The sequence below is a fragment of the Diceros bicornis genome, chromosome 18 (genome assembly GCF_020826845.1).
Source record: "Diceros bicornis minor isolate mBicDic1 chromosome 18, mDicBic1.mat.cur, whole genome shotgun sequence".
Lineage (NCBI taxonomy): Eukaryota > Metazoa > Chordata > Mammalia > Perissodactyla > Rhinocerotidae > Diceros > Diceros bicornis.
Genome location: NC_080757.1, coordinates 8,398,072 through 8,425,959, shown reverse-complemented (window position 1 = coordinate 8,425,959; position 27,888 = coordinate 8,398,072). Strand labels below are relative to the sequence as shown.

General features: G+C 39.3%; 1 protein-coding gene across 2 annotated transcripts; it reads right to left on the bottom strand.

Annotated features, from left to right (window-relative positions):
* Positions 1 to 61: 61 nt before the first annotated feature.
* Positions 62 to 27,102, bottom strand: LOC131416613 (myosin-8). 2 transcript variants are annotated; one of them, XM_058559264.1, is made up of 38 exons: positions 26,893 to 27,102; positions 25,889 to 26,032; positions 25,647 to 25,803; positions 23,209 to 23,236; positions 22,994 to 23,108; positions 22,816 to 22,908; positions 22,619 to 22,682; positions 21,580 to 21,678; positions 21,385 to 21,488; positions 20,799 to 20,937; positions 19,492 to 19,610; positions 19,238 to 19,387; positions 17,931 to 18,101; positions 16,729 to 17,038; positions 16,552 to 16,637; positions 14,815 to 14,902; positions 14,612 to 14,729; positions 14,118 to 14,241; positions 13,884 to 14,020; positions 12,115 to 12,370; positions 10,222 to 10,464; positions 9,954 to 10,130; positions 9,730 to 9,875; positions 9,556 to 9,646; positions 9,077 to 9,466; positions 8,513 to 8,639; positions 8,045 to 8,163; positions 7,721 to 7,917; positions 6,413 to 6,596; positions 6,163 to 6,328; positions 5,941 to 6,065; positions 4,691 to 4,999; positions 3,812 to 4,015; positions 2,419 to 2,544; positions 2,159 to 2,329; positions 1,868 to 1,972; positions 1,205 to 1,300; positions 62 to 211 (listed from the first exon to the last, which is right to left on the bottom strand). In XM_058559264.1, the coding sequence occupies exons 1-38, from the start codon at positions 27,100 to 27,102 to the stop codon at positions 62 to 64; spliced, it is 5,838 nt and encodes a 1,945-aa protein (XP_058415247.1). The 2 variants fall into 2 exon arrangements, with proteins under 2 accessions (XP_058415247.1, XP_058415248.1); XM_058559265.1 differs by having other exon boundaries at positions 16,552 to 16,619.
* Positions 27,103 to 27,888: the final 786 nt, after the last annotated feature.

The following is a 27,888-nucleotide window of genomic DNA, read 5'->3' as shown; positions in this document are numbered from 1 at the left end:
GACTGAAATTAGCACATTTTGTGCATTTCTTTAGCCACTTGGCAGCGTCAGGCAGATGTGTTCACTCTGCACTGAGTTTGGTGTGAACCTCCCGGCTCTTCACCCGCAGCTTGTTGACCTGGGACTCGGCAATGTCAGCCCGTTCCTCGGCCTCCTCCAGCTCGTGCTGGAGCTTGCGGAATTTAGCGAGATTAGCGTTGGATTGTTCCTCCTAAGAATAGAGATGAAATTGTGAGAATTAGACTTTGTGGTTCTCCTTGTACTTGTCACCAAACAGGATCATTTCCTCAACTCAAATAGTTCCGCCCACAGTCTGTTTGCCTTATCTGACTTCAAATCTGGACAGAACTTGTAACTTCAATTACATTTTTCCTCTAAAGAATGAAAGAAGAAACAGTTTGGAAATGGAAGGGACAACCTTATGTCAAACCGATACATACGTGAAATCCGTTTATGATGTATGGACTGGGTGGAAAAGGAGGAGGAGGCCCATGTACCCTCACAGAGTTTAGTAAGTAAATGTAAGGTCAAATGATAACTTTGGGAAAATCCCACCTTAAATTTTTTGCCATATATCTGACTCTGGCATGGAGAGAAAAGGAACATGTGGGGCTAGGAAGAAAGTCCTCTGTTGGTTGGACTTATTACCATTTGTGCCTCTCCCTTGCTTCTTTTTTTTCCTTTCTTCCTGCCTACTGCATTGTGTCTGGAAGAAGGGGGAACAACCAGGAGAAGAGAAGCTGGCCAATCTCCCAACATCCTTATTTGCTTCAGCAAACAGGGAGAGATGAACTCTGAGGATAACACTGGTTGTGAGCAAATGAATCAGTCTGGGTAAAAGATTTATGTTGGACTTTTGAAAACACTTGATTTTGTGCATTTCCAGAGGGAGAGGAATTTTGTCATGGTGTTAATTAGATCTTCTATTGTATATTCTTTGTAGCTATCAGGTAAGGTGGGTTATTTGGAGCTTTCTTTTTTTCCCCCTAAAACTTACACATTGTTTAATAATAAAAATCTCCTCTTGAAGTCTTATTTGTAATTAGGATTTGGAGGTAAATTTGTATTTATAAAATCATCTCTCTTAAAATATGAGTGGTATATTCTTACTTTGTCTCCTTTTTTCTTATTAACACATTCTCTTAATACACTTTGTACCCTTAAAGAAGTTTTCATTTTCCCTCAAAGGCCTAAAGATACTTACAGCTTCTTCAGCTTGTCTCTTGTATGATTTCACCTTGGCCTGTAATTTGTCCACCAAGTCCTGCAGCCTGAGAACATTCTTGCGGTCCTCCTCAGTCTGGAAGTTTGAAAAAATGATTTGCATTCAACCCAATGAAATAAGCCTACTATAGATAGTAAAATAAATCACTTTGGTGGGATGGTAGGTGGGCCTGGAGTAAACTTGGTTAACTCTAAGGCTTCTTTCATAGTATTAACACTTGCTACTCTTGTTAAATGTCCACTATGTGCAGGCACTGTATTAGGGAATTACATACATCTTCTCTAATCCTTACCTTCCTACCCTGGAAAGTAGATGTTATTCTGTTTTATAGGTGATGAAACTAAGGTTGAGAGTGTTAAGTAACCTACTGAAGTTCAAAAAAGTAAATGAGGCCAAACTAGGGCTAATACCAAGTTTATCTCGCTTTAAAATCTGCGTTCTTTCCTCTCTTATGCTATTTTGTAAAGGCCTTCCTGATGTTCCAAGCTTAGTATAGGTCTGTGATAAGCAACTGTGACATTTGCCCCTTATATGTACCAAGTTAATGTGTATCTATTTGTGAGTGCCACATAAATCATCACCAGGTTTTAAATTTCCCACTGGGCAGAAAGTCTGGATATTCTAGAAAGCTCTTCCTCTTACCTGGTAGGTGAGTTCCTTTACTCTTCTCTCGTGTTTCCGCAAGCCTTTAACAGCCTCAGCATTGCGTTTCTGTTCGTTTTCAACCTCTCCTTCAAGCTCACGTACCTGCAACCGAGGAAGATACTTACACGGTTGGTCTTGGATGATATTAATTAGCTCAGGACCTACCGAAGATATTGGGTGGATGTCCCCAGCCCTAGTACAAGGATGGGAGTCAATATGTGGGAAGAGAGAAGGGTAGAGGGAGTGCCCTTTTCCTCTTCCCAGATCCAGAGAGACTGAAATACCCACCCTGGCCTCCAGTTTCTGGATCTGCTTCTTCCCGCCCTTCAGGGCCAGCTGCTCAGCCTCGTCCAGACGGTGCTGCAGGTCCTTCACCGTCTGCTCCAGGTTCTTCTTCATCCGCTCCAGGTGGGCGCTGGTGTCCTGCTCCTTCTTTAGCTCCTCAGCCATCATGGCCGCCTAGTTAGCAAATAAATCAAGAAAATAAGGAAACCTGGTAATGGCAGGTCGTACACGGTGTCAGTAAAACAAATGCTCATCTTGCTCACGTCAGTGATGGCCTTCTTGGCCTTTTCTTCTGCATTCCGCGATTCTTGAATTACTTCTTCCACTTCACTCTGGAGTTGTGAAATATCATTTTCCAGTTTCTTCTTGGTGTTGATCAGGCTGGTGTTCTGTTAAAATTAGTTAGTGGAAATTGGCAGGATTTGCAGTTTGCCCTCTTGGCATTTTACAAATGTCTTACTTGTTGGCTCATGCAAGGGACTAATGACAACATTTCACTAAACTTTAAATATTTGTTCAATGCAGAATAATTATTTGCAGGGTTGGACTTCCTCCCCCCTCATTGCCCCACTATCCATCTGATTTATGCATAAAGACTTCCGAAGTTTGAGAATGCCTATATTGGGGCCGGCCCCGTGGCTTAGTGGTTAAGTGCATGTGCTCCACTGCCTGCGGCCCGGGTTCGGATCCCGGGCGCACACCGACACACCGCTTGTCTGGCCATGCTGAGGCAGTGTCCCACATACAGCAACTAGAGGGATGTGCAACTATGACATACAACTATCTACTGGGGCTTTGGGGAAAAAAAGGAGGAGGATTGGCAATAGATGTTAGCTCAGGGCTGGTCTTCCTCAGCGAAAAAGAGGAGGATTAGCACGGTTGTTAGCTCAGGGCTGATCTTCCTCACCAAAAACAAAAAAAACAAAAAAACATGCCTATATTAATTAATTGCTCTCTCAATTATATTTCAGCTGGACATCACTAGTATTCTATTCTTAAAAGGCTGGAAATATTAGAAAAGAATAGATTCTTTTTGTTGAGTGCCTGGGACTGGGAGTTTCTCAATTAGGAGGAATCTATTCTCTGTGCACTTTCATGGTTTGCTCCCTTGGAGAATACTGAATTAGTCTTATGAAAACATTACCTTAAAATTTCTACCCAGTGGTTCTCAAAGGGAAGCACTATTGCCTCAATGGGTATTTGGAAATGCTTGGGGGTGGATATTTTTGGTTGTCAAAATGACTAGAGGGTGCTACTCCCTTTAATGTCTGGGCAAATCAGGGGTGCTGAATGGCCTGCAAGGCACAGGGACAGTAAATGCTGAAGTGCCCTTGATGGGAAACACTGCATGGAACATTTTTGGATTTTGGAGTCAGCAGATATCTTCATTCAAGTTTATTTCACACCATGGTTTTCAGAGTAAAGAGCCAAACCTTATTTTTAAATAAAAAAGTAATACCCTCTTTTTTTTGGTAGAAAATCTAAAAAAGACAAATAGGAACACACACATAAAAACACTTATAACCCCATCATCCTAAGATAACTGCATATCCTCCATCCCTTTTAATATACATATGTTTATAAAAATGGAGTACTTTATAATTCCGATTCATCACTTAACAATACACCAGCATTTGTTTTATGTGAGGATCTCACCTGGGTGTGCAGGAGCTGGACGCGCTCACTGGCATCCAGGAGCTCCTGTTCTGCGATTTTCCTGCTCCTCTCGGTCTGTTCCAGAGCGGCCCGCAGCTCCTCGATCTCAGCCTGCAGCAAGTTGGCTCTGCGCTCCACCATGGCCAGCTGCTCCTTCAGGTCCTCGTGGCCCCGGAGAGCGTCATCCAGGTGTAGCTGGGTGTCCTGTTAAGTAAAAATTGTCATTGGACACTCTGAAGAGGATATGAACATCCTGGGAGATGAACTGGAAGACGTACTGGTGCCAGGAACAGGAAATGACAGGCTTGTCATTTGAAAGAACATGAAAATGATGATATCACCAGCTCAAGTAAGAGAGAATTATCAGAAGACAAATTCTTGTTCTATTTATGCCATGAACTGGTTATTTTTTCATGTGCGAGTCACTGACGTCTATTATTTATGGAGCATTTTCCATATGCTCTACCCGTTGCTTGACATCTGTTATCTCATTTGATCCTCAAAATAACCCCATGAGGTGGGTAGTTTCATTCTTATTTTGTAGAAGTAGAAACAGAGGTTCTGAGAAGTTAAATAACTTGCCTGAAATCAGGCAGCTAGTAAGTGACAAAACTAAGACTCGACCTCAGGCTTATTGGTGCCAGTCTTGCACTTTCTCTCATGTCATACCTTATCTCTGGGCTTCTGTTTGTTCTTGTACATAACATTTCTTTAAAAGTATTATATTCTACATGTATTTAATTTAGCTACCTCCATACTATGAGCTGTATAATTTTTTAAAAGGAAAAAAATGGATGGTTTAACAAGAAAGTGTTTTGAGGACTGGAAGACAGGTAAATTGCCTGACTTATCTGAGTAGTTAAATGTGGACTCATTTACCTTCAGGATGCCTTGGGTGTTCCTGTAGTTCCTCAGGGTCTCTGCAGCCAAGCGGTTGGCGTGGTTCAGCTGGATTTCCATTTCATTCAGATCTCCCTCCATCTTCTTCTTCACTCTCAGAGCATCATTCCTGCTTCTGATCTCAGCATCCAAGGTGCTCTGCATAGTCTCCACGACTCTAATGTGGTTTCTCTTCAGCTGGTCAATTTCCTCATCCTTTTCAGCAATTTTCCTATCAACTTCAGACTTGACTTGGTTCAACTCCAGCTGGATGCGCAGGATCTTTCCTTCTTCATGTTCAAGAGATGCCTTAACAAAATAGTGATCAATTAATAATGGAAAATAACTTGAATTTCTGGGAGTATATTCCCTTGTAAGCCAAACTCTTACTAATATCAGTTTGTGTGATTTTACAAAGAACAGTACAGTAGTTCCAGAAGCCTGCTAGGTGAATCATTCTTTTGTTTGTTCAGTCATGGGTTATATAGGGCAGCTCTGCAATAAAAGTGCTTTGTAAAGTATAAAGTGCTATACAAATGTTATTCATAGGTGTACTAACAAAAATTATATGATTAAACTTATGTGTAGTGAACATGAATTCTCAATCTGTTTTATAAATTAAAATGTTCATGTGTGATATACTAATTCTTGTAGAAATTCTCAGTTTTAAAACATATATATTTTTTCTGATTACAAAATACATGTTCATTGTAGAATGTGGGGGCAATGCATAAAAACAAAGAAAAAACCTCCTGTTGTGTCCCCACTCAAAGATAACCATTTTAATGTGGTGCATTTTTTCTAGTCTTTTTTCCTATTTGTCTATATTTCTACATAATAAAATTATATTGTAAATGCAAATGTGTGTATTGCTTTAAAAATTACTGTCTACCATAAATACTTCCCCATATTCATTATATTTAATCTTTGTATAAAATTGCAACATATGGATGTTCCATAATTTTCTTAATCTTGTTCTTGGAATGGACATCTCTGTGCTTAAAGCTTTGCCTCCATTTATGATTATTTTCTTGGAATAGATTCTTAGAAATAGAATTGATGGGTCACAGTATTTACATTTTTAAGGCTTTTGATGAGTATTGCCCAATTGCCCTTCATAAAGGTTATATGAGTTTGGATTCTCACTAGCTCTGTAATAATGTATCCATTTTACAGTATGATTGCCCACTTTGAGTGTTTTCACTGATGTCTGTCTTTGCTTTTTTTCCCCACAACCTAATAATATGTACCTCTGCTTCCTCTAAGGCAGCCTGAATGTCACATTTCTCTTGTTCCACTTGCTTCTTTATTTTCTCCAATTCATGGATTTGCTTCCCACCCTCAGCAATCTGCTCTGTGAGGTCAGAAATCTCCTCTGTGGGTGAACAGACAAGGGAGAAGTGGTCAGCTGATGGAGACATGGAAAGGTCCTGCCAGAGCTATGTGGGGTAGGGCGGTTCAAGAGGACTCACGCTGCAAGTTCTTATTTTCTCTCTTTAGTGTTTCAAGTTGATCCAGGGATTCCTCGTAGGCATTCTTGACCTTGAACAGCTCAGTACTGAGAGAACGGGACTCCTTCTGGGAGGCCTCAAGTTCAGCCTGAGTTTCCTCATACTTCTGTTTCCATTCTGATAGGACCTGAGAAGCAGTAAATTGTCAGCCAATGCAAGGAGAAAGGGAGACCAAGTAAAACACTGATAAGGTTTAAGCAGGCTGAGCCACCTTGTCAAAGTTCCTTTGCTTCTTGTCAAGAGCCGCGCAGGCAGCATTAGATCTCTCCACATCCAGCATGAGGTCCTCCACTTCATTCTGGAGCCGCTGCTTGGTCTTCTCAAGGGAAGCACATTTGGCGTTCACGGCTTCTACGTGTTCCTCAGCTTCCTGCAGACGCTGAGCCAGCTTCTTCCTAAAAAGTTAGCCAGGCAGTTAAGGAGAGTGATCAAAAACAGGGGCAAGCGATAACCTCCTTGGCCCCCTTTCATTGTCTTGTTTCCATAATGGCAAATAACATGGTTTGCGTAACTTGTAGCCAGAACTGCTTTCTAGATTGATAAACTGTTTGAAAAGGTCCAAAGTGGTGAACAATTGGATTTAAGTCCTTGGTATGTTATTGAATTCTTAGAGGCCACTGTTAGTGCTCCACTGTATGTGTCTTACTGTATAAGTAATTCAGAATTTTCAGGACTTCTGATTGAGTATAGTTGTGAAGAATGTCCAGGACAATTTTATTAATTGATTTATATATCTCATCTCATTCCAAAAAGGATTTGAGGCTAACTAGATATTTTTATTGGGCAAAAATATACTGAACATATTAATTTGCTTTCTCAGACTTTCCGTCTCATTTCGTGTACTTTTTCCCTAGAGAACAAGAGCCAGTTTCTTCTAATCCTATATATTTGGACAGTCTCACCAGAGAAAGACATTGATGAATAAATCAAGACAATTCATGCAGTTTAAGCAAAGGCAGGTTTTTTGTTTTTCCTTTCTGAATCACCTACCTTCTTCATTCCCAATTGTGTGCCTACTGTAAGGTACAGAAAAGCCTTTATCCCTGATGCTCAAGAAGATCTACTTGAAGTCCCCTTTGGTCTGTACACAGACTAAGACTTTATTTAGACTGACCCTGGACATTATGTATGGTTTGGTGGCCTTCAACATGAGTTTTAAGAGCTCTCTCTTTCTATTGCGATGCTTTAGGTGGGCTCTGGAATTAGAGTGTCTCATTCTAATCCCAGCTGTGCCATTTATTAACCGTATGCCCTTGGGTTAGTTGGTTAACCACTCACAGCCTCAATTTCCTCATCTGTAAAGTAGGGATAAGAATAATAATACCAATATAATGTCCTATGAAAACTACATGAGCTAATATAGTACTTGACACATAGTATGCACTCAGTAAATGTTAGCTTCTGCTGTTATTATTACATTATCATCATCATCAACATCATCACAGCTGCTTCTGGGAGTTGCTGAGTTGGACAGCTAAGAAACATGTCATTTTCCTCCCCCAGAGTTCACAGCACATACTTGGCCTCCTCCAGCTCCTCTGTGCGCTGGATGGCGTCCGTCTCGTACTTGGTCCTCCACTGGGCAACCTCGCTGTTGGCCTTGGACAGCGCCCTCTGCAGCTCGGCTTTGCCTTCCTGCTCCTCCTCGTACTGTTCCCGCAGCAGGTCACAGTCGTGGCGGGAGGACTGCAGGGCGTGGGCCAGGGCGTTCTTGGCCTGCGGAAGTACCAGTTCAGTGACTTAAATTCATATATTCAGTGATATTTAATTTACACATCTGAAGTGGAACCTAATAGGACATGTTTAGATTTGATTAGCTAGTAAGGTCTTTGGTAAAACTCACTTTAGTTTCTTCCTCTAGCTGATGTTTCAGCTCCTCAATCTGCTGAGTAGATGCTTGTTTGCTCCTTGAAAGCTGAGAGACTAAAGCATCTTTCTCATCTAATTGTCGGGAATATTCACCTAAGAATAATAGAAGTAAAGGAATTTGTTAATGGCTTAAAAAAAATAAGCCTAAAGCTTTTATATTTATGTATATGTATATATGTATATATATCAAATATATACTTATCTACTTCTGAATATTATTATAGAGCTGGTTAGAACTGGAGATGAAAAAGCAGAGTTGCCAGAGAAGTGTAACAGGTAAACTTGCTTGCTGATTCTTGCTTTTTTTTTTTCTTTCTGACCTGTCAGCAAATTCTAATAGTTTGTTTATCCCCCTCTAAAATGAAAGTGTTACTGTTTATTCAGAAGCCCTGGAATTGCTTCTTCTAGTACACAGTTGCAGGCCTCAGAGAAGGTTCTCCACCTGCTTCCGTCTGCAGGCGCGCTCTCTGGGCCGTCAGCTCGTTGATCAGCCGCTGCTGCTCTTCCTCCTTTGTCTTCAGTTCACTCAGCTGATCCTCTAGCGCACGGCACATCTTTTCAAGGTTTGCCTGTGGGACGTGTGACAATGAAAGATGAGACATTAATGCCGTAAAAAAAAGTTAAAACTTGATTCTTAAAATATTTTTAGAGTGAATAACTTTATGTCAAGTGTGAGTTGAAAGTTTTGGCACCAACTCTGTGGAATGTGCTAGGATTCAAGCATAACGCATAATGAGTGAGTGAGTGCATAATGTCCCTAAAGTGGTCACTGTTGGGGCCCATTCCTTTGTCCTAATGAGACTGATGCTTGCTTAAAGTGGATTTTGAAATAATCCTAATGGGTCATATCCATCATTTAAAAAAAATGAAATAAAATGGAATATATTAGAATAGAAAATATTAGATCAGTGCTATAAACTGCCTGCAAACAATGTTTAGTGACAGAGAACAGATGGGTATTCTTACAGGTTATTAACTACTCTCATTCAGAGATGGTATTGGGTACCTTGGCTTTGGAAATGGCCTCTGCATTACTGCTAAGGTCATCGATCTCCATCTTCAGCTCACTCTTCTCCTTCTCCAGTTTCTGCTTGACCCTCTGCAGGTTGTCTATCTGCTCCCCAAGTTCAGCGACACTGTCCCCGTGCTTCTTCCGAAGAGCAGCTGCCGTGGCTTCGTGCTGCAGGGTGGCCTCCTCCAGGTCTCTGCGCATTTTCTGGAACTCAGCCTCCCTCTTCTTGTTCATCTCAATCTGGGCTGAAGTCGCCCCACCAGCTTCTTCCAGGCGCTCGCTGATCTCCTCCAGTTCCCGGGAGAGGTCAGAGCGCTGCTTCTCTGCTTTGGCCCGGGAGGCCCGCTCTGCCTCGATTTCCTCCTCTAGCTCCTCGATGCGGGCCTGAGAGTGACACAAGCACGTTAACATGAACTCATCTCAATTTCAGGTTTTTTGTGGGTGCAGAAAAAAATGGAGGTGAGATGACTCACCTGCAACTCTTTGATCTTCTTCTGTAGTTGAATTTCCACTGCCTGCTTATCTTCAATTTTGCTCAGCAGATTGCTGATTTCAAATTCTTTCCTTCAGACAGAACAACAAGACATCTTAGTACCTATATGAGTTGAAAGATGGAATCACATAAAATTTCTTTCTGGAGTTCCTACTTTTTAAGTTTTTCATCAAGTTGCTGTTTGTCATTTTCTATATCCATTGTGGATTCTTGGGCCAATTTTAGGTCACCCTCCAGTTTCCTCTTTGCTCTTTCTAGATCCATTCGAAGTTTCTTTTCTTGCTCTAGAGACCCTTCAAGCTAATGAGAAAGTAAAATTTGTTAAAAATTGAAAGTATATTAAAAAATCTTCCAAATGGATATTAAAAATACACTTACATCATCCACTTGCTGCTCTAGCTTGGTTTTAGCTTTGGTCAGGATGTTGACTTTGTCCTCTTCTGCCTGCAGGTCATCCAGGGTCTGCTGGTGGGTCTCTTGGAGGGCCTTCTTTTCTTTGGTCAGCTTAGCAATGGTTTCATCCAGGCCTGCCATCTCCTCTGTGAGATTTTTCACCTTGAAAAATTAAAAAGAAATGATCTCTGCAATAAAGCAGCTTAGTTGGATGGCAGAACGTCTATATGGGATAGCAGAATGTGATTCATACCTTATTTTCTGTGGCATGTTTCTCCTTTTCAACCTTGGCCAGTGTCAGCTCAAGGTCATCAATGTCTTTCTTGAGTTCTGAACATTCGTCCTCCAGTTTCCTCTTCTTGGCCGTCAGCTCAGCATTGATCTCTTCCTCTTCCTCAGCTCTCTCAGTCACCTCTTTGATTTTGGCCTCCAGCTGGATTTTGTTTTTAATCAGTTGCTCACACCTTTCCTCTGCATCAGCCAAGGCGTCAGCTTCCTGTGGAGAGATTCATTGAAGATATTTAGAGAATTCGTTACTTATTTTGAACTTGTTCTTTGCACAAAATAGTAGTGTTTACTGAATTCTGATGAATTTTTCAATATGAGTATAAATTAAACTTAACTGAACATTATTACATGGCCTGGAGAAATGCAGCTAATTAGAAGTGAGACTAGATTTAGAAGCAAATTAGTCTGAAAAATTATTGGATTGAAGCAGTCGACTATTTTAAAAAGTAGTCTGTGGAAAAGTGGAAGGATCAAAGGAAGCTTGGGTTCTTGTCCCAAATTTGCCTCCAAATGTATGACCTTGGGCAAATTGCTTTATTCCTCTTATTCTCAATTATCTCATATCTAATGAAGTGGATTGGAATAAATGATTGCTAAGAGCATTTCAGGTGTAATATTCAAAGATTTTGACTTAGATTGGTTAGTTTTGGTTTTGATCATTCCTTCCTTCAAACAGCTAGTTGCTAGATTAAATTTAAAAAAGAAAAGAAAAAGAACTTAAATAATTTTACACCTATCAATACATTTCCATGCAACATTTTTTAATACACTCAGAACCTTCCTGATAGTCCATAACAGTGGTATAATTGTCTAAAATTTCCATTTGCGTTATAAGAATTACCTCTTAGTCTCAAAATGAATTTTAAAATAGATAGGAACATGTAATTTTGAGAAACTATATAGCTCAATAAGTGACTAAAGGACTCAAATAAAAATCAGTTCTGCCACTAACTTATTAGATTACTCTGGCCTGGGGAATTTCTTTAACTTCTCAGTTGTTGTTTTGTTCATATCTTAAGTTTTTTTTTAAGTGGATGATAATGGAGACTTCCTAAGGTTCCTTTGCTTTTATTTTTAATAGTGATACACTCCACAGATACTCACTGACTGATGATAACACTTATGAAACGAGGCTATGCTTTTGGGAAAATGTAACCTTCATATAAGTGAAGTTAGAAGGAAAAGTTGAAAATTTTAGGAAAATTATCCTCTTCACAGGTTTCTTCATTATGTTGTTGGGCTTGTTGGACTAAGAAATGGGAGGTTGTGTTTGGCCAGAGTGCTGCTGCCAAACCTACCACCTACTCTGATTACAACTCCATCCTGAGTCAATAAACGGAGGCCTTAAGAACTCGGGATCTCTATCAAAGGAAGAATCACAGAGGGCACTTATCTCTGCCTCACACCCTGGTAGTTAATAAATTTATTGAGCTAAATCTCGAGGGTTAGGGAAAGGAGACATAGAGAGAAATAAGAATAACTGTCTTTCTTGATTTTAAATACAATCTCATACATTTGCATTCAGAAAACAGGACTATACTTTTAAGGCTGGCATGAAGCAGGTAAGGCAAATGGGTAAAATGACTAAGATTTGGGGATTTGCCTTTAAATGGCTTCCTTCATGGCTGTTAAATTTGTGATATTGTTAAATAAATTCTTCAATCTTTCCTTTTCCATTTGTAATTTGGAAGTACTTTTGCCTTACTTCCTCATAGGAATATTGAAGTTAAGTGAAATAGGAAAAAAAAAACAACTTGAGATTTTCTTTTTCAAGAAAAGGCCATTTGTAAATTCAAAGTTTATGTGATTTCTAGAAAAGCTTCTGTAACTTGGTGCATTCAGAATACAGAGTACTCACTGATTGAACCTGGAGTTGCAGGTCATTTTTCTCTTTCAAGAGAGTGACCATTTTCTCCTCCAGTTCCTTTCTTTTTGCCTCTGACTTGGCGAGTTCATCTTTGGTTTTCTGAAACTCTTCCTTTATGGTGGCCATCTCCTTCTCAGTCTCCGCACTCTTGAGGAGGGGCTTGATCTTGAAGAAGAGTTTCATCCAGGGCCAGTGCTTGACATTCATGAATGCACGTACATTATACTGGATGCAGAAAAGGGCTTCTCTAAAATGACAAAAATATCAGTGTAGATTGATCCATTAGAGACAATGTTATTGCTATTGTTATTTTTTTACACACAAAGTCCTGCTTTAATGACTCCCCCCCACATATAAATGATATGTCACATTTTGTATATGTTATATGCAGGCTTTGTACACAAGCACACATGCCCTTACACTCACACTCATGGTAGTCCTCAGTATAACCACTTTGCTAATGTGTACTGCTCATATTGAACAATTCTCTGTTCTCAGGTTCCTATCAAATTAGCAAAGAAGTTGACTTTAGAGGTGGAATACTTTGCATGTATGAGCAACACATACTATTCTAAGATCATCTGAACTATTACAATATTAGTGATTTGGGAGTGGATGTGGCAGTTGTAAGTTGATTGTGATGCTTGGCCATCGGCATCCAGATGTGAACCGTGAAATGGCATAGGTTGTTTTCTGAATTGCCCAATCTAAATTAAGCTTATGATTTGTCATATTTTCCTTGAAGCTTTTCCTCTTACTTTAATCACCACTAGATTATCTACTTTGTAAACTCTTTTTGTTAGCTTCTTCAGATAGTGTACTGGCTTTTCTCAGATTCCTTCAAATGCCTCATTCTTACCTGCTCAATTAGTTTGTTAATATTCATAGGGTGTTTAGCATGGATTGAGCTCCAAAATTTGTTTATTTAAATAAAATTTTAAAATAGTCATAAAAGATACCCCTTCTGCAAACTATAGCAATGGACTGGCAAGGTTTGACTACCTTGTAGCCATGTATACATCTCTTCAAGCTTGCTAAAATGGAAGTTCTATTTCTATAGGTCTACTTTATAAGAACCATAAATTTGATAAGGCAGATATTATGACACAAACTATAATGTAGGCACGTGGAAAAGACTTGGGAACACTGATAATGCAGACCTAAGTAAGTAAAGATGAGCAAATGAATGCAAAATCTGTGTGTAAGGACAGGGAGTGCAGTAGTGCTGGGTGGATAGAGCTTAATTAGAGAAAGGACGAGGTTAATTAGAGAAAGGAGAATGGAAGTTTTGAATTCATAAATAGATAAGTTAGGATGAGAGGAGAAAGCTTGTGCAAACATGGAAATAGGAGATAAGCAAATTGTTTAGCCTGGCTGGCAAAGGCTGTGTGGGTGGAAATGATAAATGAGGTGGTGAATAGAGAGGGCCTTGACAGCCATGCAAGGCAACTTGGATTTGACATGGGAGACCATGGGGAACCACAGACTGAGATATGGCGTGATGAAAATAGTGCTTACTGCACGTTATTCCTGCAGCTGTGTGTGAGATGGACAGAAAGGGAGAAATTGGAGGGAGGAGAGAAGTTTTGGAGGGAAACCAAGTGTGAGGGGTTAAGCAAAGGCTGACGTGTTGTAAGAGTGAATTCTGAACTGGGTGAGAGGCTCATTTTAACTACAAAATGAAAGAGTTAGTGAATGAGGAAGGCTGATTTATAGTCCCTAAAGGACCCTACAGTTCTGATATTCTGCATGGTTGTTACCTCCTTTGCAACATCTTCTGATATTCTACCCTCATTAGGAATCCCCTACAGACGGCTTGAGTTCTTGTTATAATCTGGGCCAACTTTTCATCTCTCATTTCCTCCAGAAGACCCAGAAGGCCAGCTTTGAAGAAAACCTGCATAAAAGGAGAGTCACGAATCATCCCTATATTATAGGAGACACAGAAATGGCAGAAGGTACTTGGGTCATGGATAAATAAATAATAGCTATACCTTTGTATGTCCAAATTTATATTGGGTGTGATCAATATCAATAGAGGCAAGAAGTTTCTCAGAAGCCTTTTTGCTGTCAATGAACTGTCCCTCTGGAATAGCACTTGCATTTAAAAGTTTGTATCTGTTCAGTCAAAGAAAGGAAGAATGATTAGAAAGATGTGATCATATATGAGAACCAAATGATACCCAAAAGAAACATCAATAAAAATCTCAGAGAAAGAATAAAAATAGAAAATCCACCTGTCCTTTAAGTCCAGGTAGTAAAAAAATATGACTTTTCTGTGGTCTAATGCATGCTCCTTCCTATTTTTAAGAAATGCCACTTTTTCTAACCTGTTATTCTGTCCTACTGCCATAAGACTATATTATTTGGCTTCTTAATTTTATAGTATTTACTAAGCAAGATACATGAAATACAGTGAACAAAGGACAACAATTAAGATGATTAAATATTCACGGCATTCAGTGAAATACTACAAAGAGAGACTGGCCTTTGTTTAAAATCCCCATATAAGATTCTGCTTGGGAATCCCTTCCTGCAGATGCGGATGCCTTCCAGCACACCATTACACCTCAGCTGGTGCAGGACAAGTTCATGCTCCATGGCCCCTAAAAATATATCAGAGTACTTACTACTGGGCTCTGAATTTTCAGACTTGTGCCTGTTTGATTATTTCACGCTGTTATATCTTACCAGGAGTTTTGGTTTCATTGGGAATGATACACCGTACGAAGTGAGGGTGTGTGCTCCTCAGATTGGTCATCAGTTTATTTAAATTTTCCTAGAAAACCAGATAGAAGGGACTTGATGAGAAAGTTCTATTTCAGATTGCTTTTTTAGTAATTATATGGAACAAACCTAGGCACTCTGTTAACTATTAGGTATAAGTCTATGAGGCTTCAGTTGCTCTCTATTTTAAAGGTCTCAAGAGTTCTAGCATGCCAACGAAGCAAAAGGCCAAAGTGTTGGGAAGAAATGCAGCTCTCCGAGGGATTCATTTCTAACACCTAGGATCTATCCTATAAACAAACTGCACATTCAGTAGCCTTGAAGCACAGGAAGTGTTCTCGACCAGGAATCAGAAGACAGAAGACCATGGTCTCGCTTTGCCCCTAATGAGCTGCTTGACTCTATAAAATCCCAGAGTCTCTCTGGGCCTCATCTGAAAATAGTCAAGATTACCTCTGAGGTCTCTTTCATCTCTCTCAGTGCTAATACTTTTCACAGTAGTCGTTTACAGTGGTAACCTAGGTTAGCACTTGTCCCAGCTTTTGCCATTGCTTCCTCAAGTTTATTATTCCCTGGGACCTGTAACCCCTTGTTTTGTGTTGTTTTTTGGAGAGTCTAAAATCATGAGACTATATAACCTTGTGTGGGCGGATCTTGTGTACCTGAGAATGATCCATAGTCTGAAGCATCTGGGGGGAGTTATTCCAGAAATAGAGTAATTGGGTATGATGGATGATGATATTTTACTCGACCATAGAAAACTCACATGTAAATATTTCTCAATATTTCTTAGGTATACTCTTTGAGAAAGCAGATTCGCCCCCCCTCCCATCTCAGTTAACCATTAGAAAATAAACAAAGTGATGTGAGTTTCTAATCTTGAAAAAATATACAAGGATAAGTTGATGAAACTACAGTCTATTTGGTGAGATATTGCAAATTGGTAGTGAGAAAGAAAAAGAACAGGGCAGTTTTCCTGTTTAGGTCATAGATCATAGGCCATAGGTCATATGTACATTTTAGTTTTAAAAGGTATGAGTCTTAGCCATACAAATTCTGACAAAGCAGCTATTAGTCCAAACATTTTGTACATTCCCCTTTAGAAGAGCCAGTTTCTAAGCCACCTAAGAAAATCAGATTATTTGTAGTAAGACTATTATTATTGTTATTTTAACCTCAAGAAATATTTTCTAGCTTAATCATCCATCTAAATCACTAGGCTTGGCTTTAGATGATTTTCAGCTATTACAAAAATTAAATCCACCTCAGAGGACAAAGATGTGTTTTGGTGGAAGGATGTCCTAAAGAGTGTGTCAGGCTCATTCTCAAAGTGGAACTCAGGAACATTCTCAAAGGGCAACATTAGTGGAATAAAGATACGGCCTTCCACACAGACAGTCTTGACGTTCAGCTATACTTCTTTAAAAATGAGCCTTATATATAATAAGAAAGCTTCTAAGGACATTTTGGCAGTCCTGAATATTATGAATATTATCATCTAGTGAGATGATCATAATAAGGAATAATGGGTAAAGCATCTGACCCTACAGGAGAAGTGTTGCTTTGGCTCTACCCTGACAAGAGTGAATATTTGAAGTGATTCCTATTAATATTCCATTCCCTCCTAATTTATTCTAAACGCAATAATTATGATAATTCATAGAAACTGAGTAGGTTTTTCGAATTAAATTTGTACTTTACCCTGAAAAGGGCTGACACAGTCTGGAAAGAAGAGCCCTTCTTCTTAGCACCTTTCTTTGCGCTGCTGTCTGAGGTAAAAAGAAAACCTATCAATTAAAGTAGAATCCCAGAGGCTGGAATGATATGTGAACATTCTGTGGGAATAGGTTTAATTTAGATGAAGAGCATAGAAGGTACCTGCTTCAGCACTAGCATATGTGGAAAAGAGACTGGCCAGAGTCTTCATTGAAGACTTCTGGTACAGCCCAACCACGGTATCATTCAGGGGGTCCTTATTCTTATCAAGCCAGCCAGTAATGTTGTAGTCCACAGTGCCAGCATAGTGGATCAGCGAGAAGTGGGCCTCGGCTTTGCCTTTGACAACCTTGGGCTTCTGGAAGTTGGCAGACTTGCCCAGGTGCTGGTCATACAGCTTGTTCTTGAAGGAGGTGTCTGTGGCCTTGGGGAACATGCACTCCTCTTCCAGGATGGAGAAGATGCCCAGTGGCTGAATTCAGAAAAGTAGACAATGGTGTCAACCTACCTTCCCTCAAAAGATATACATAGTGGCTATCATTTGATCGAATTATGAGCACTCCCAATTAAATATATTTATAAAGTAAGCCAGGGTCACAGCTCAAAGAAGTCCTTTTATTATCGCTAGAATGACTTTTTCACCATTCTTTCTCACGTTCAGTCCATAGCATCATTTTCAATGAAAAGAATAGCTGGATACAAACTCCAAATGTCAGCACAGCATGTGGGGGCGATTTGTTAAAATGTTCTGTATTTATCGCACTTTTTTCCTATTGATTTATTGTTAAAGTTTTATTTTAATATGAAAAGGCTTGCTGACTTAGAATGAGGTTCACTTTACATGCACTAATTAAAAAGTATAAGCAACCCAAAACTTATTTAAGACATTTTGTGTATTTAATCTCCTCAAAGACAGTCATGAAGAACCATAAGCAATTTGACTTCTTGACTTCAAGATTATCTTTCATATAAGCCCCAGTTGTGTTACCTGTGCATTAATTTTTATTTAGAAAAAAGACTTTATTTCTGTTGCTGACACTTGGATCAGAATGGAGATAGATTTAGAACTAATGAGGTAATTGTTCTAGTGAAGCGGACCATCTCAATAGAGTTTTTAGTGCTGCTTTAAAATTGGATTTGAGTCAATGTTAGAACAAAACTGGGTAGAACAAAATCAAACTAAACACTCTCTGATCCTTCTTATGTAAAAGTTGAAAAGAGAAAGTTAATTCTAAATAGTAAGTAGTTTTCTAATTTGTTCTGATATCAATCTATTAAAGATTACAGGAATACTTTCTGGAGTTGCTAAGACACTTGGAAAAGTTATCCTTACAGTTCAGCCTTTCTTTAGAAGTCAAACAGACCTTCTCAATGAGCTCAATGCAGGCAGCCAGGTCCATCCCAAAGTCGATGAACGTCCACTCGATGCCTTCCTTCTTGTACTCCTCCTGCTCCAGCACGAACATGTGGTGGTTGAAAAACTGTTGCAGTTTCTCGTTGGTGAAGTTGATGCACAGCTGCTCCAGGCTGTTGAACTGCACAAAACAAAATTTCCAACATTCAGTGGATTTTTATTACAGTAAAATTCATTACTGAAAAAAATCTTTTGTTGAAAAAATGTGGAATATAGTAATGAAATAAATTTTAATCTAATTGTTGTTCTTTCAAAAATCCCGGGAAAAAAATGCTTATTTTTGACATGACCTTTTTTCATGAATTCTGGGCATTATTAAGGCCGCAGATGTCAATCACACAACAAGGGTTCTGGTAGAATCTACCTCCTACCTCCTCTAAGATTGCACAGGCATTAATATACATTAAAAGTACAAGCGTGATCCTATGAGTTATGGTTCGGATTTAAGGGTGAAAGTAATTTATTAGAAAGCCTCACTTCTTTAATTACCCCCACTCTCCAATTCAAGATGAAAGTTCATGTTTTCACTTTTGGCTGTCATGTTATTAAGGAAAGCTTATCTTAAGACCTTGAGTTGATGTACAAAGTGAAATTAATAGGCTAATTTCTCTTCTATTCATATCAAACATTTGGCAAATCCCCTTTGTCAGATCTGTGAGAGTAGGGATCTGATGTGGTCTAGGAGTTGAAGATCTGAAAGAATCTTTGTAATAATTTACATCCTCATTTTATAGATATTGAAGTTGATGCCCCAGAGGGGAAATGGTGTGTGTCAGGTGAACCTGGAAGAGGAAAGACTATGAACTGTGTCTGTGCTTCTACCTTTAGGCCCTTTCTCCTCCGTGGGAGATGCCTTTCATAGGGACCAAAAACTACAGATCTGGGTTCCTGTCCTGGCTTTGCTTTACATGGTGGTAGGATCTTTAGCAAGTGTTTTGATTTTCCTGCATCTCAGTTTCTCCACATGTAATTAGCAGTAATATTAATTACTCCTTTGTGTGTTGTTTGGAGGTTAAATGAGGTCACATTTTGAAGTACTTAGTATAGTGCCAGAAATACACTGACTTCTCAATAAATGTTAACTATTATTATATTCTGTTATGTCATAGGTATTTTGGAGGTAACTCTTGTTCTAGGTGCAGTGTTGGAGAAAGCAATGTGGACACTACATATGTAAATGAATGATGATAATATCTAGTTTATATCAAAGCCCAAATTGCCTTCCTCCCACTTTTTACTAATATAAAGATAACTGACATCAAAGATCTCAAAGCCAGCGATGTCCAAGACCCCAATGAAGTACTGCCTGGGCTGCTTGGTGTCCAGCTGCTGGTTGATGCGGGTGACCATCCAGAGGAACATCTTCTCATAGACGGCCTTGGCCAGAGCACCTACTGCATTGTACACCTTCATAGACAAAGTAATGATTGTTAGTGTTATTAAAGGAATAATGTTCCTTGGCACTATTAAAGGCCTGGGATGTGTGAGATTCATTGAGGTTGTGCACTTACCTGCTGCACAGTCTGGCCTTTGGTGACGTACTCATTGCCAACCTTGACCCTAGGGTAGCAGAGGGCTTTGAGCAGGTCAGCAGAGTTCAGACTCTGGAGATAGGCTGCCTTGTCAGCAACTGCAGAGACACAATTCAAGAAATGTTTAATGGCGGATATCCTCTTTAACCTAATTTTTCCATTTTCCTCCAATCCATTTTCTTTGTTATTTAAATAAAAATATTTAATTCTATAGAAGATCAGATGAGGCTGTCTCTACATTAGAGCATGTATTTGCTAATAAATGATTAATCAGTTACACTGGCTTTTGGTGATTTATTGCAAGCAGCTTTTGAGAAATTCATCAACAATAAACATATGTTCAGTGTTTATGGAAATACTGTATGTAAGGCAAAACCCATAGTCCCTGTTCTTAACACACATTAGGTGTAGTTGGAAGGGTAAGATAAATACATCTTAATATTCACTGTTAGGGACAGGTAAAAGTCAGAATATTTGGATTCTTATCTCAGTTTTGCTCCTCCCAATTTCATCTCATTGCAACAGTTTCTTTATCTGAAAATTTGGGGATTAAATTTCACTGCATGATCCCTACAGAGTCCCTTTGTAGAATTCTGTCAATGACTATAATGTAAATGTCACATGTCAGGTACAAAAGTAACTGCTAAAAAGCTTAGAGGTAGGAGAGAGAGCTTTAAGCTTGGGAGGTCGGGAAAGGCTTGAGAAACAGATAATTTAGCCTCCGTGGTAGGTCCTGTATGTTCTATGTTCTTTCGTACATAGAGTGTATGATTTTTCTTTGTTAGTTCCTTTTTAATCTTACTTGCTAGACTGTCTACAGGTTTATATATAGACAACACACACATGCATACAGATGTCTAGAGACATCCTTCACCCCTAGCACTGTGTTTCGGCAGATCCTGTGTTACCAGCCACCAGGCTTACCTAGCTAGTGCTGAAATAGACCAGTACGCCAACTTATCTTATGTACCTACCTGCCATTGCCAAGGTAAAGCAGGAACACTGTTCCATTTCATTCTCTCTCTAGTGATCTGGCCTCAGATTGTGCTTTTTAAGGTATCTTCTTGTAAGTGGCTATTAGGGTTCATTTTAACTTATTTGGGCTGGATAGAAATGATGGAGATAGGGAGATGCAAGGAAAGAAAAGAGGTGAGGAAAGCATGCAGTGTGTGTAAATGTGTATATGCCCTTCAGAAGTCCAGCTACAAAGGAGATAAGAGTTTAGAATAGGTTTTTTTTGTTGCCATATTCTCTAATTCAAACCCAGATGGAGGTTCATTTGGTACCTTCAGTGCCGTCTGGCTCAGCTTGCTCCTCACGCTGCTTTTGCTTGAATTTCATGTTCCCATAGTGCATTACTGCCCCTGTCAGTTTATAAATGGATACTTTCTCTTCAGGAGTAAAGCCCAGGATGTCAATGGCACTCTGCCAGGATAGATGATAGGACAAAGGTTAGGGCAGAAGAGACTAACTTATTTAGGAGAATTTATACTGTATCCTAAAGTAACCACACCTACAGTGGATTGTTATTGTCATTCCCATACATAATGGATTTTTAATTTATTTATTTATTTTTTTGTGAGGAAGATTAGCCCTGAGCTAACATCTGTTGCCAATCCTCCTCTTTTTGCTGAGGAAGATTGGCCCTGGGCTGACATCTGTGCCCATCTTCTTCTACTTTAAATGTGGAACACCTGCCACAGCATGGCTTGATAAGCAGTGCGTAGGTCCATGCCCAGGATCCAAACCTGAGAACTCCCGGCCACCGAAGTGGAGTGCGCGAACTTAACCGCTATGCACCGTTCCCCCCATAATGGATTTTTTAAAAAGTGTGTGTGTGTGTGTGAGAGAGAGAGAGAGAAAGAGACTTACATCAGTGGCCATCAGCTCTTCTTGGTCATCAATGCTGGGGACTGTGATCTCCCCTTGACTGATGAAGGCATAGTCATATGGGTTGGTGGTGATCAGGAGCATTTCTGGGTATGTAGAATTCAGGGTATATGTTTTACATTAGAAGTTATTAATAAAAATATTAATGTTCATCTGTGAATTTAAGTTCTTTCTTACCAATCAGATCTGGCTTCTTATTGGAAGTGATCTGATAAAAAATATGGTAGCTTCTTTCTGCCTTTAGCTGGAAAGTAACTCTAGACTTTTCTAGCAGATCTGGAAAGAGAGGGAAATAAATATTAAATTAGAAAAAAATCAGTGCTGCTGAGATTTTAAATGAACCGCAGTGTCTTTGCTAAAATTGGGGACGTTACAGTCAGCTCCATTGAGATTTCAACCTGATGATTGATCCTCTTGGTGCTACATATAAGAATTCCAAATACATATGGCAGTTGCCCAGCGTTCTCACCATCTAAGAGCAGAGACCAAAGCACACCTGCTTTAGTAAAAATAAACTTTTCACACGGAGGACTCGTGACCTCTGTATTGTAATTGATTCTTTTTTTTTTTTTTCCTGCTGAGGAAGATTTTCCCTGAGCTAATGTCTGTTGTCAATCCTACTCTTTTTTTTTGCTTGAGGAAGATTATCCCTGAGCTAACATCTGTGCCAATCTTCCTCTATTTTGTATGTGGGTCACCACCACAGCATGGCTGATGAGTGGTATAGGTGAGATCTGTGCACGGGATCCAAACCTGTGAACCTGGGCCACTGAAGCAGTGTATGCCCAACTTAACCACTATGTCACATATCCGGCCCCTGTAATTGATTCTTAATATCCCCACCTTCCTCAGATCACCTCAGACTCTGTGGTGAGGGGCTACCTTGGAAACACCTACCAAAGCTCAGATGGAGAGCAAATCACAGAGATGTATTTTAAACCTATAGGTAACTCATAGGAACACGTAAGTAGCCCTAGTGTTTGTCCTGGAAAAAATGTCACAGTTGCTTCTGAGGCAGGAATTCCAGAATGGGCTACAGAACCATCAGTCTGAGATTGAGGTAAATGGAGCCCACAGCGGGTTATGGATAAGTCTGGCATTAGCTCATGGGCAACTTTGGCAGCAGGCTCAATACTCACCTAGTGTTGCAAAATATCCCTGCAAATGAAATCACTTGTCTCCCTCTGTTTTGATTTTTAATGGTCCTGTTACTCACATGTTTCAATATCTGCAGAAGCCAGCTTCCCTGTAGTACCGAAGTGGATTCTAATGAATTTACCCTTGAATAAAGAAAGATTATTTAGTATTAAAAAGTTGAAGCACATAGAGAGAGGCAATCGAAATGATACTTTGGACATGGCTATTCTGGCACTTAAGGGCAGAGAAGACCCCTCTTGTGACCGAGAGACTCACAAAACGAGAAGAGTTGTCATTCCTCACAGTCTTGGCGTTGCCAAAGGCCTCCAGTAGGGGGTTGGCACTGATGATTTGATCTTCCAGAGTCCCCTGCAAAGGCAAGAGCAGGCCTCACAAGTGGGCTTGGGAACTTCTTACCTGAGAGCCAGAGTCTGACCATGGCCGTCAGACCCACCTGCATTTTGCCAGTAGGAGGTTCCTCCTTCTTCTTCTCCCCAGTGACTGCAATTGTTGCAAAGTACTGGATGACACGCTTGGTGTTCACAGTCTTCCCTGCACCAGATTCTCCACTGTCAAACAGAAACCACAGAAGAGATGAGAAGTGCAGCTCACGTTGTCAACATCAAAGACAGTCACCACAAACCAGAGAAGAAGAAAAAAATCACGTACGTGATCAGGATGGACTGGTTCTCACGATCTGTGAAAGAGAAATTAAGATCATCAGTTAAAAAAAAATGCACATTCAATATGAAGATTATTGAATCATGTCAGATCAAACACAGCTTGTTCTTTTTAAGATTTTGAAGATGTAACCTATGATTTTGGTTTTGCGTTTAGCCCCCAAATAGCACTTGCCTCTTGGAGTAAAATCTGTGAAAATGAGAGGTGAAGAATCATTTATTTCTTTTTGTATTTTATTAATTTTTTAAACTTTGTTATGGGAAATTTCAAATATATACAAAAGTAGAGAGAATAATATAAAGAGCCGCCATGGACCCATCATACAGCTTCAACAGTTAATATATTATCATTTGACCAATTTTATATAATTTATAGCCCCACCCCAGTCTCACTGGATTATTTTAAAGAAAATCCCAGGCATCTTATAATTTCGTCTGTAAATAATTCAGTAAGAATCATAGAATTTTGAAGTTTTGTTTAACAATTAAGAAGCTGAGACCCAGAAAAGAATAAATGACTTTTCAAATAATTACATAGCTTGTTAAGATCAAAGATATTCAGGTCTTTTGACTTCCAATTTATATAGTTTTCTGCTACCTGGTGTCCTCCCAGTTCTTAATATCATTAATTTGGCTGCTGGTAATATTAAATAAGGAAAGGATCTGTAATTGTAAATGTTTGCTTTCATTTACTTTTATTTTCCTTTTATATATATTTCTAAATAATAAAAACAAAAATTGTCACTAGTTACATGAGCGATATGTTGGATTTATACCAATTTTCTGATTTGTTAAATCTCTAATTCTGTACTGACAGATTATAGATTTTAGAGAATTCTCAAATGTAAAAATCTATTCAGAGAAATAGATACAAATATGGATGTTATTTAGATGTAGATTTTAGACTTTACAGAAATTTAAAGTTCTTCTCAGGAAAGTAGATACAGAATTTGGAACATAGATTTTTTTTTTTCCAATAGAAGAAAAATCGTGAAAGATCATATCGCACCTGGTGGGAGCATAGATAAGAAAACAATGTTCTTGTCTCTTTTGGCAATGCTAAAATAAGATTAACCTGGTTAAATGTCATGGTTGTGCATGGTTTTATATGAAAATCATGTTTGGGGGCCATAAGTAGCGTTGAATTTGAAGCAGCCCCAAAGCCTGGGGAGTGGGGACCTTGGTAGGGGCGGTGGTGTAAAAAGCACTGTAAACGCAGCTGCTGAGTATTAAAACCTTTGAAAAGAGCCAGCATTTGGGTAATTTCTGGAAGGTAGCTAGCTTCTGTCGACAACCAAGGAACAGTTTACTGGCATGAGATCCTTGTAGAACTGCTGGCCAATCTGTAATAGAAGATTCCTGCTCTATTCCTTTCTCTTCTCTCTTCTCCTTTAAAAGACAATTTAAAAACAAGTGCAACAAAACCAACAAATAAAAAACGAAAAAAGAAGAAAACCCTTTCAGTTTCCAAAATGCCATGGAAAACAGGAAACTCAGTAATTTAGAATATTTCCAAAGGCAGTACATTTGGTGTGTGAAGATAAAAGATTTTATTGCTGTATTTGGGCCTATAATGTGTATCAAAGCTGTTTGTTTATGCTTTGATAAGGCAGGAATAACAGACTTTGAAATAATTTTTAAAAAATATTTTCAAAGAAAGAGATTTTCATCTTCTTCCATTCTAATAGGAAAATGCTTCAAAATCTTTGGGAGGAAAGTCAGAGCTCTTTCTTCACTCAGGTTCTACCCCAGAGGCTGGCAATATTAGCTGTGTTATTTATTTATTTATTTTTTAAAAAGATTTTATTTATTTATTTTTTCCCCCCAAAGCCCCAGTAGATAGTTGTATGTCATAGCTGCACATCCTTCCAGTTGCTGTATGTGGGACGCGGCCCCAGCATAGCCGGAGAAGTGGTGCGCGCCTGGGATCCGAACCCGGGCTGCCAGCAGCGGAGCGCATGCACTTAACCGCTAAGCCACGGGGCCAGCCCAGCTGTGTTATTTAAAGATAAAGATTTCACGTAGCTTTCCAGCTGTGGCTGGTAACCATTTTCCTTCATTGCTGTGCATGTTGATATTTTAAAAAATCTATTTGAACTTTTTTTTCTATCCAAATTAGAATGTAAAAAATACAGGAAAGCAACAAATATGTTTACGGAGGTCTGCTAATTGTTTCAGCTAGGCTTCTGGTTACTAGCTGGCTTAGCTGGAGCAGGTCAGTGAACTCAGTGAGTTTCATTTTACTCATCAATAAAATGGAGATTGTTGCTAGGAAGAATATATGATGCATTACGGCTCTGAAAGTTCTTTGAAAACAGTGAAGCCCTATGTGACTGCAATGTATTATTATAATCACGGCCCAAAATCTGTTTGTTTGTTAAAGATTTTATTTCCACATTTCTGTAAATAGATGGATCACTTACTCACCAGTCAGCATGAACTGATAGGCATTGTCAGAGATGGAGAAGATGTGGGGCGGGGCCTCCTGGCGCTTTTTGCCTCGGTAGGCAGCCACCACCTCAGGGTTGTACACCGGCAGCCACTTGTAGGGGTTGACAGTGACACAGAAGAGGCCTGAGTAGGTCTAAAAAAATCAAAATATGCAACGTGTGGATCTTGTTTTTACTCAGAGAGATAGATGGAGTAGAGAGACATTGAAGAGTGCTCACATAGATCATCCAGGCTGCATAGCGCTCTTTGAGGTTGTACAGCACTCCAGGCTCATGTAGATGTGTCATCATGGCCATGTCCTCAATTTTGTCATATTTCGGAGGGTTCATAGGGAAGACTTGATCTTCCCTGACAGTTAGAGTCTGGCAAGTAAAGTAAGAGACCAGTTTGTATTAATGGTTGGAGGTAGGGTTTATGTTTATCTGTTTGTTTTGGTTATAAAACTAAAATTACAGACACTTTCCATTATATTATTCAGTGTCTTTTAAATAAAGGCATGAAAATATATTCATTTCAGAGTTTGATGCTAAGAAAATCTGTTTCTTACGATGAACTACGATATTACCTTTTTATAAAAATTTTTTTCCTTCCACATTCCCCTGTCCCAAGTTTATTTATCAGTTTATATCCTTTTACTCTTATTTTCATAAGTTAAATTTTTTATTTTTCCTTGCCATTCATTGCAAAAAACTTAAATTTGGGAGGAGGTAATGGGGATATGAATACATTGTTTAACTAAGTAAATAATAATTCTTCTGATAGGAGAAGCTAGTTTTTTTTTTTAATTCCAAGAACAATTTATTCTGCTAAAAGCCAGTGTGATAAACTTATTTGAGCTGATACACTTATTTGAGCTGATAAACTTATTTGGTGGCTGAAAAGGCCAAGACGAGGATGACATTTACATTTAACTAGAATCTTTTCAGAGAAGCTAGTTTTTATTTCTCCCAAGTTTTGGGGATTTAGACTGAGAAGTGGGGAATTGAAGGCAAGTGGTAGAGGCTGATACTAGTGGGTTGAAGTCCTGTGGGTGGTTGGGAAGGAGAGAAATGAAGTTATTGCCGAGATTTCTTTTGCCTTCCAAATCTGATGTCCGTAAACAGACTAGAAGGGAGCTTGTATCGGCGATAGGCTCAGAGATTCCTCGCAAGTAAGACTTCAGCTCCAAGTGAGGAGACAGAGAAATGAAACGAGAGTATTTTCTCCTTATGTTTGTACTTACTGCTCCACCTTCTGTCTTTACAGTTACTCTCCCTCCTTCCTTGCTTTGTATGGTGCTCTTCACGTAGGATTCCTTGGGCTCCGTGACAAAGACTGATGTTTTAGCATCAAAGGGCTTGTTTTGGGCCTCAATCCGCTCCTTTTCCGATTTTCGAAGGTATGGAGCGGCTTCTCCAAAAACAGCCATCTCAGCATCCGAACTCGCACTCATGGCTGCGAGTTATTTAGCAGAAGATTCTGCCTTGGGGAAAAAATGGAGGAGAGGTAGAAATAGAAACTGGGAGTTATACATGTGAGCTAGAATTTGAAATGACAGAAATGTTGAGCCTCCATTGCCTGGGCTGTAACTATTCTTCCAAGCTGTCTTCTATGTGTTCTTACACAGTAACACGAACACAGGACTGGTTTGGAATGAGAAATAGTAATTTGAGGCTTCATTTTGGGACTTTGAAAATTTCCTTCCCAGATTGCATCTATCTTGATCCTCAGGGCTAGGTACCTACAATTGAGTGAGAATCCTTGCATGTTTTAATCTCTAAACTGTAACAATATCTATAGCTAAAACTGTTGATGGATTGTTTTATAGCAACTGTCATTCTTTAATCCCCACTTTTCCTTCTGCAGAACGTTTGCATCTGCCATATGCAAGGACAGTGATATAGTTAGGAAGGAAAGTTTGTCTTGTGTGCAAGTGAAGGAGGATATTTTCAAAGCTATCAAAAACATCTTTGCCTTTTAGATGGCCATTTTTTTCTCATAAGCCAAATAATTGTTTTTAACATTTACTTTGTGTTAATATTTGGTGTTATGTCTCTTGGTGGGTTATTAAAAGAACCTTATAATAAATTCTTAGTACTCTGGATTTTTTTGTCATTTGGTTTGTTACTAAGAGACTTAGTATTGCCTTAATTCCAGAATCTCTTTCGACACTCTCCTTTTGGCATTAGAGATTTCAGTGGTCAGTAAACAGATCTAACCCACAGAGAAATAAGACCTT

Bases quoted from the DNA above. Each gene is read 5' to 3' on its own strand.
- LOC131416613 (XM_058559264.1), bottom strand. From the start codon at position 27,102: ATGAGTGCGAGTTCGGATGCTGAGATGGCTGTTTTTGGAGAAGCCGCT. The intron at 25,804-25,888 runs GTGAGCACTCTT...TGATTTTTTTAG, and splicing joins ATGCAGCCTGGATGATCTAT to ACCTACTCAGGCCTCTTCTG. The intron at 22,683-22,815 runs GTGAGTCTCTCG...TCTTTATTCAAG, and splicing joins ATGACAACTCTTCTCGTTTT to GGTAAATTCATTAGAATCCA.